The sequence below is a fragment of the Carcharhinus amblyrhynchos genome, chromosome 12, assembly GCF_965287045.1.
Source record: "Carcharhinus amblyrhynchos chromosome 12, sCarAmb.v2.hapA, whole genome shotgun sequence".
Taxonomy (NCBI): Eukaryota; Metazoa; Chordata; class Chondrichthyes; order Carcharhiniformes; family Carcharhinidae; genus Carcharhinus; species Carcharhinus amblyrhynchos.
The window spans coordinates 64,518,014-64,527,094 of record NC_137335.1 but is presented as its reverse complement, the minus strand read 5'-3'; the positions used below and the strand labels follow the sequence as shown (position 1 = coordinate 64,527,094).

The window sequence follows — 9,081 nt, the reverse complement described above, 5'->3', positions numbered from 1 at the left end:
TCAGTAAGGTGCCACATAAAAGCTTGCTGTACAACGTATCAGCTCATAATGTTGGAGTTAATGTTAGCATGGTTAGAGGATTGGCTAACAAGCAACAGTCAGGATAAAAGAGTAATTTTCAAGTTGACAAACTGTAACTATATTAATCACTTGGATGAAAGGATTCAGTACTGTAGGCAAATTTGTTGTAGATACAAAGATGGTTAGAAAGCAGTTTGTGAGGAGGACACGGTCCGCAAAGTGATACAGATTGGTTAACTAAGTGCAAACATTTGACAGATGGAATGTAATGAAAGGAAACGTGAGCTTATCTACTTTGGTAGGAATAGAAAAGCAAAATATTTAAATGCAGAGGGACTGCAGAATGATGTGGTGCAGAGGGATCCAAGTGTCCTGTTTGCAACACACAGTCCACATGCGGTTAGAGCAAATAATTAGAAAAGCAAATGAAATGTTGGCCTTTATTGTGGGTGAGGTGGAGGGTAAAGTATAAAAGTATTTACAACTGTTGCAGGGCATCGCTGAAGCCACAACTAAGGACTGCATTAATTTTTGGACTCATTTAAGGAAGGAAATATTCAGAAGAAATTCAGAGAGGTTGATTCCTAAAGTTCTCGCTCATCAACTTTGGTTCCTATTTGTTTGATTTTATAATTTATTGTTGTTCACAAATCACCAGTAGCATTGTTCCTCCCCACTCTGTAATCTCCTCAAGCCTTATGACCCTGGGTGAGATATCCACACCACTCTAATTCTGGCGTATTGTGCATTCCCAAGTGTAATTACTTTTATCATTTGTGGCCAAGCTTTCAGTTGTCTGGTCTCAGCTCTGGATTGCAAGATCTAGGTTTCCACTCTAGCTTTAGTTCTAAGACTTAAGTCAGATTGAGTTGGGAGAGCTGGTCTAAAAGAAACCTACAGTTCTGACTCAATACAGATCATTATGGATATAAGCATGTTGTCACAAATTGCATAAAATTTATTAAGTTAATTTCACCAAGTGATCAAAAGTCAATTCTTAGTGAAGGCAGTGGAAACAGTCACTTCATCCTGAAACATCAGCTCTCAGCTTTTGGTTTACTATGGCGCTATCTCTAGTTCTGTTGATGGAAGTCTTGCCTTCATATTGTGCACCTGATTTCTAACAGTTGCTGCTTATTAACCCTTACTATCCACTACCTATGTGATGATCAGTAGCATCCCTGAACTCTGGTCCAAGTAAAGTATGATCAATCCCATTTCATTAGGTGCTGCGTTTTTAATACAGAATTGGTCTCTTACTCCTGACTGGTTCTCTCAGATGTCAATCACTTGTAGAAGCATTCTCTTTATCACAGTTCTTACAAAGGGACAATCCTTTAAAACAGAGATGAAGAAGAATTTCTTCAGCAGAGGGTGAATCTGTGGAACACCTTGCTGCAGAAGGCTGTGGAGGCCAGATCATTAAGTGTCTTTAAGACAGATAGATAGGTTCTTGATTGATACGGGGATTAGGAGTTATAAGGAAAAGGCAGGAGAATAGGGATGAGAAAACTATCAGCCATGATTGAATGGCAGGGCAGACTCAAAGGGCTGAGTGGCCTAATTCTGCTCCTATGTCTTATGGTCTACCTCTTGTTTCCAATTAAGTTTATAACTTTCCACTAAGAACAAGGCAGCGCAAGGTAATTTGTATGTCTGCTTGCTTGAAATAAGAGGAAGTGTGATGTCACATTCAAATACTTTGGCTTCCATATCTCAAAATGCCTAATTGATACATTTTGGGCATTCTGGTGAGTTCAAGTGCCTGTATGTTATTTCCCAGTGAGTGCTGATGCCTGAAACGAGTTACTTAAAAATAACAAAAAGAGTACAAGTGGCATACAAATTGCAAAGTTACTTCAACATAAAAGTCGAAGCAAGATGTGTATAAAAATCAGTCCATAGAGACAACCAGTTTGTTAAAACTGAGGTAAGAAGAAACACTAGAGTTGCCAACCCTCCACAATTGATCTGGAGTCTCCAGAAATCAAAGATGCTATGGTGTTCAGTCCTGGAGAAAAATCATAGCGAAATTAAGTAATAGGTTTTTAAAAGTTTTGTTTGAACATTTCTCTTTCGGACATAAAAATATTGAAAATGTGGAGAAAGCTATTTGACAGTGCTTAATTGTGTAATGAGTCGCTTTGCTTTCCAATTACCATAAGAAGGCAGTGTATTGCAAGAATGCATGCATTGGCTTACTGATGGCTGCAGCATGATTGCAATTCATGTGATGAAACCTCCTGGAATTCAGTTGACAAGCTAAGATACATGTATAAGATATAACTTGATGCATGTTCAGAAGGAATAAGCCACAAGAGCTATGTAGCTACACAAACTGATCACAGATCTTGATTCTCAAGGTTACGGAACCCAAGTACAGATCCAACGCATAGATCCATTTTAAAAGAAGATAACTTTCTCTTGAAGGCACTACGTTAAACTGAGATTAACATGGATATGACTGATGAGTGCTAATGGATATAGTATTGTTGTTGTTCGTCCATTGTCATTGATGAGGACCTCGACACCATTGGACATTTTGAGGCTGGTTGCGGTGTGTCCGAAGATGACTGATCAGGCCAATTCGGGCATGGAATGTCCTGGCACATTACTGAACAGACTTGTGTAGACACTGTAGTTGTTGCACTGGTAGCTCTGGACTTGTGCAGCTCGCACATAAGTTGTGTTTCAGCAATTAACCTTGCTTCATGAGCTTGACAGCCTTTGTGGATGAGGCAGCACCAGGTAGGGTGGTTTTGTGCCAGCATTTCCCAGGTGGTCGTGTCAAGCGACTTCAGGGAGACTTTGAGTGTGTCTTTGAAACATTTCTTCTGCCTTCCATGCAAGCGTCTTCCAGCAGAGAGTTCCCCAAAAAGCAGCTGCTTGGGTATGCGCATGTCTAACATATGGATGACATGACCTGCCCACTGGGTCTGTGCTCTTATCAGCAGTGTGTGGACTGATGGTAGCCTTGCTCTAGAGAGAACTTCAGTGTCTGGTACTTTGTCTTGCCATCTGATGCGTAATATTCTGCAAGGACAAGTCATGTGGAAACGATCAAGCTGTCTTGCATGCCTTCAATACACAGTCCACGTTTCACAGGCATACAGGAGGGTCGTGACTACCACGGCGCCGTAGACCTTCAGTTTTGTTGCTGGGCTAATTCCTCGACATTCCCATACAGTGGAGCACAGTCTACCAAAAGCAGAACTTGCCTTTGCTATTCTGCAGTTAACTTCTGCATCAATAGTCACTGCTTGGGAGAGAGTGCTGCCAAGATAAGTGAACTGGTCCACTGCCTGTAGTTTCTGCCCTTTGATTGTGATTATGGGTTCCATGTACAGTGCATGAGGAGCAGGCTGATGCATGACTTTGGTCTTTTTAACGTTGATGGTTTCCTCAGGAACTTAAAGATGCTTCCATCGTACACCTCTACAAGAGGAACGGCAAGTATGCGACAACCACCTAGGAATCTCGCTGCTCTCCATCACAGGAAAAACCCTCGCAAGAGTCCTGCTAAATTGTCTGGTCACTCATCTGGAGCTGGGCCTGCTTCCAGAGTCACAGTGTGGCTTCCGCAAAGGTCGTGGGACTACTGACGTGATTTTTGCTGCACGCCAACTTCAGAAGTGTCAGAAGCAGAATCGCGAGCTCTACACAATCTTTGTTGACCTTCGATACTGTAAGCTGACAAGGTCTGTGGAGGATCATGTCAAAGTTTGGCTGCCTCCCCAAATTCATTCAGATGGTATGCCAGTTCCATGATGGCGGAGAATCCTCTGAGACATTCCCAGTCACCAATGGCATCAAACAGGGCTGTGTACTCGCACCCACACTGTTCAGCATGATGTTTACTGCCATGCTGAATGATGCCTTCCAGGATAGAGTTGCTGGAATCAGCCTCAAGTACAGAGTGGATGGGAAGCTTTTCAACCTGAGGAGACTTCAAGCTATTACCAAAGTGAAAGACTGTTCTGAGAGATTTCCTCTTTGCCAATGACTGCACCCTGTATGCTGGCTCAGAGCCAGAGATGCAAGTCACTGTGGACAAATTTTCCATGGCTTGTGACAACTTTCGATATAGTATACTCTTAGTTGCAAGTACTGAGCCCCTCTTAGCTTATTCAACCTTCATGAGCTTTGTAGCATTTGTTCTGTAACTATAAAAAGTGTTCTTTGTATTGGAGTAGGACCAGGTGACCTTTTCATTTGTAAGAACACAGCTGCAACCAGCTACAGCCTTGGGTTACTCTCTCTGTGTGAAGTTTGCACATTCTCCCCCTGTCTGCATAGGTTTCCTCTGGGTGCTCTGGTTTCCTCCCACAGTCCAAAAGTACTCCGCATTTGGAGTACTGCGTCCAGTTCTGGTCGCCTTACTACCAGAAGGATGTGGAGACCCTGGAGACAGTGCAGAGGAGGTTTGCCAGGATGTTGCCTGGTACAGAAGGCCTGAGCTACGAGGAAAGATTGGGCAAACTGGGGCTGTTCTCCTTAGAAAGGCAGAGGATGAGGGGAAATCTAATAGAGGTGTATAAGATTATAAAGGGTATAGATAAAGTGAACAGTCGTAACCTTTTTCCTAGGTTGGATACAATAATTACAAGGGGCCACGGGCTTAGGGTGAGGGGGGCAAGGTATAACTCGGATGTTAGAGGGAGGTTTTTCACACAAAGGGTGGTGAGGGCCTGGAATATACTGCCAAGTAGGGTGGTGGAGGTAGGCACGCTGAGGTTGTTTAAGGCTTACTTAGACAGGCACATGAGCGGACTAGAGATGGAAGGATACAGGAGACTTTTCTAAACAAAGATCAAAAGCTTTGGGACGTCCCTGGGAATCAATTGATTCGTGTGGACCTTCCAAAATATTTCATGGCTCACTTGCTTTATTTCTGCACTTCTGGGGACTCCGTAAATGTCTGTCTAAGTTTTGCATGTTTATTGATGTCTTTTCTTTTACGTCAGGTGATTCGGTCCGCCTTGTTGACCAACAAGGGGCATCCACGGGGTGGGTCGTGCGATTGCTGCTCTTGGATGTTGCTTCGAGAATTGCCTAGTGCTTCACGTCATTAGTGTACGCTTAAACTGGACCATCTGACAGGCAACATGACAGCTCATTGACTATCACAGTTTGCTGTGCAGATCCATGGATTTGGGACGGTGTCTACGGGAGTTTGCACATACTCCCCGTGATTGCATGGGTTTTCTCCAGGTGCTCTGGTTTCCTCCCACATCCCAAAAAACATGTTCTTAGGCTTCTTCCTATCTTCCCCAATAGGTGTAGACAAAGGTCATGGGTAGTGGAGGGCACTCATAATGTTAAAATGGTGGTGCGGTCTCATTGGGGCAAAGGGCCTGTTTCCCGTGCTGTGTTGTTCTTTCTTCTATGTGAGTTAGATTGATTGGCCATGCCATGGCAGGGGCATTAGCAGGATAAACATGAGGGGTTACGGGAATGGGGCCTGGGTGGGATTGTGGTCAGTGTGGACTCAATGGGCCAAATGGCCTCCTGCACTGTAGGGATTCTAACCAAAAGACACTCATTGTGTGACACTAATGCCTTATGTTCACTACATTTAAGCAAAATATCATATTAGGTTAATTATATTTTGATTATTTGATCATAACCACGAACTAATTATTAAGCACTGCCTTGCCTCTACCTCACTTGTCTTCTTTATGTTAGTACTTCATACCTGTTCTTTAACCCATCTTTCATCATCTCACCTAAAAGTTCCTTTTGTGGTGCGCTGTTATACTTTTTTTGTATGGCTCTCATGAAGTGTCTTGGAACGTTCATCATGTTAAAGGTACTATATAAGTTATTCCTGTGCAAAGAGTGAGAGAGAAATAGTGGTTTGTTTATAGCAACAGAGGACCAATGCAGCTATTAACAGTGAGAGACCAGTGCAACCCTCATGAGGCTATCACTGTGCTTTATGAATCCCAGTGAAAAGTCCTGTGGAAAGGAGAATAGGATTAAGTGTACTTGTATGCCCTAGGATCCTAAAGGAAAACTTGGACATGTTGTCTTGTACCCCTTTGCCTCTGGATCAAGGTCTTGCTCTACTAAGCCCATGTGCTTAGCTGCACTGTCCATGCATCTTCCACTTCCTTAAAATGAAAATTGACACCGGGACACATCAGGACCCTCACGAACAACCCCAACAACTCATGTGTTTTGACAGTGGCATTCCTGACCTAAGTGAAACCCAGTGGGCAAGGGAAGTCCTGCTCTAGGAAACAGGTGGCGGTAACATCTTCTGGAAAAGACTGCTATCTCCGAAGGCTCAGATTCACCATTAAAACAAACGAGTGAACCATCTCAAAGATTCTCCTTGCAGGTTCACCATAGTATAGAACCAGCATCTATGCCCTGACAGTGGAAGCTACAGCTGCGTCCTCAGATGAATTTTACTCCAGGCTTGAACAATCCTTCTTCAGTGTCTCGACAGACATAAGTTGCTCTTCCTTGGTCAGGTATCATAAATTATAGCTGATTCTCTTTGCTAGTTTTTAGTTTACATTAAATTTGCTACTACGCTTGTAAGTACACGGGTTAATTAAAAGTGTACATATCAGATTTCTTGTGTACTACTTTAAATAAATAAAATACTGCGTTACCATGTTAAATTCTCCCTCAGTGTACCCGCACAGGCGCTGCACTGTAGCGACCAAAGGATTTTCACAGTAATTTACTTCATTGTAGTCATAGTGAGCCTACCTATGATAGTAATAAAACATTAAACAAAACAAAATATGGAGACAGAGGTTGATGGAAGAGGGAGACGCCCCGAGGGTGACTCTAAGGGTGGCGTGAGAGAGAATGAGCAGGAAAACCGAGCGCGAGATTGTTCAGTTGGTGGCACGAGAGGAACCGAACGTCCGCCCGTTAAACCCGAAGCGACAGCGACCAAAATGGAGGCAGAAACCTTGGCCCCCACAAGTACGGCGCCGGATGCAGCCAGGGCGACACCGCGACGGGACGTGATACAGGATCCCCCGCCTGAAGCTAAAGCTGCCGCCGCTGCCGGACAAGAACAAATCGCCATTAACATCATCCATGATAGCAGCACCCGGCTGCGCTCCAACCGCCCCGCAAATGATTCCAATCACACGCCTGCACATATCGGCCTCAGCAAACTTGCAGCGATCTTTAAAAAACGGCCTCGCTTTGCGGCCTTCCCATTCGGGAGGAGGGCCAACGTGAACACCAATAATGCGTTCAAGCCCCTGCTTAAGATGGACTTGCAGCTCGCCAGCGGGTTCCTCTGGGTGTGGGCCAGGCGATGTTCAGTCGCTATGTTTTGGTTAGTTTGGTTAAGCATGCTGGTGGCGGCTATGGTGATTATTGTGCGGACTCCAGACTGTAAACCTGCACCTAAACTCAAATGGTGGCAAAGGAAGCCAATGTACCACATTGCAATCCAGTCTTACTTCGATAGGAATGGGGATGGAGTCGGAGACCTTCTTGGTATAAACATCTATAAGTTTTAAGTTTATTTATTATTTCTTAGGCTTGCATTAACACTGCAACGAAGTTATTGTGAAAGTACAAAATACTCGCACTATATGGAGACTTAACATTTCTTTTTGTCTACATCTGCAATTAATATCTTTTTCCTAATATTTAGCCCATACTAACCACCCTAAGATACCACTTTTCTGAACACGAGAGCATTGCAGATGCTGTCAGAGCTGTTTACTGTGCGCATCGCTATTCAGCTGCTCAATCATGGGGTCAGAATTGGGCCTGACTTTAACGTTCAGCTCCATGAACAATTCCAGAGACTGGATAACATCTTGACTTTGGCTGATAAGTGGAAAATAATAGTTACACCACACAGCTATCATAAAATGACCATTTCCAACTTGAGAGGGTATAATCAGATCCCTTGACACTCAATAATAGTAGCATTGCCAAGCTCTACACCATAAAAACCCTACAAGTAATTGTTCAACAGAAATTGAACCGATCAAGCCCATAAATGCTCTGGTTGCTGGAACAGGTCAGAAGCTGGGAATTCTGTGAGTAGGATCTCCTGACTCCCAGAAGCTTCTGCAATAAACAAATTGAGAGTATATTGTAATTCTCTCCTCTTCCCTGTTGTACTCATCAACAACTAATGAAACACAAGCTTATGATACTTATAAGATCATAAGAAACAGGAACGACATTTGGCCCTTCACATCTCCGCCATGCAATAAGATTATGGCTTATCTGTTTGTGGCCTAAACTCCACTTTCCCACTGGCTTTCCATAACCCTTGACTCCCTCGTAGATTATATCTCTGTCTTGAATATATCCAATGACTCACTCTCCAATTTTCTCTGAGGAAAAGAATTCTAAACATTTGGATATCTTGAATGAATTAATTTTTAAAGAACCCTGAACGGTTGTAGCAAGACTACTTTTATACTTCATCTGCCTTGCAAAGGCAAATATTCCTTTTGAATCATAGAATCCCTACAGTGCGGAAGAATGCCATTTGGCTGATTGAGTCTGCACTGACCACAATTCCACCCAGGCCCTGTTCCCATAACCCCACATACCTACCCTGCTAATTCTTCTGACACTTTAGCATAGCCAATCAAGCTAACCCACACAACTTTGGACTGTGGGAGAAAACCAGCGCGCCTGGAGGAAACCCACACTGACACCGGGAGAATGTGCAAACTCCACACAGACAGTGACCCAAGCCGGGAATCGAACCAGGGTCCCTGACGCTGTGAGGCAGCAGTGCTAACCACTGTGCCACCATGCCACCCATTTGCTCTCTTAATTGGTGGCTGTACTGGCATGCTAACTTTTTGTGATTCATGTACAAGGACACCCAGATTCCTCTAGAACAGCATTCTGCAATCTCTCCATTTAAATAATATTCTACTTTTTTATTCTTTGCAGCGAAGCACCAAGCTCATAGTTTTCCACATTATACTCCATTTGCCAACTTTACCCACTCTGCCTATCTTTATCCCTTTGTTCTTTCTCACAGCTTGTTTTCCTGCCTAATCAAAAAGCCTAAGTTTTATTTATTATTCACAAGTAGGCTTACATTAA

The 9,081-nt window shown here is 43.5% G+C and overlaps 1 protein-coding gene across 1 annotated transcript in view; it reads left to right on the top strand.

Moving 5' to 3' along the window:
* Positions 1-6,712: 6,712 nt before the first annotated feature.
* LOC145351041 (uncharacterized) overlaps positions 6,713-9,081 on the top strand; it is a 40,313-nt gene continuing 37,944 nt past the window's right edge. Inside the window, exon 1 of the mRNA XM_080200642.1 lies at positions 6,713-7,494. Within this exon, the coding sequence (XP_080056768.1) occupies positions 6,780-7,494 (715 nt within the window). The 5' untranslated portion in view covers positions 6,713-6,779. The remainder of the gene's footprint in view (positions 7,495-9,081) is intronic.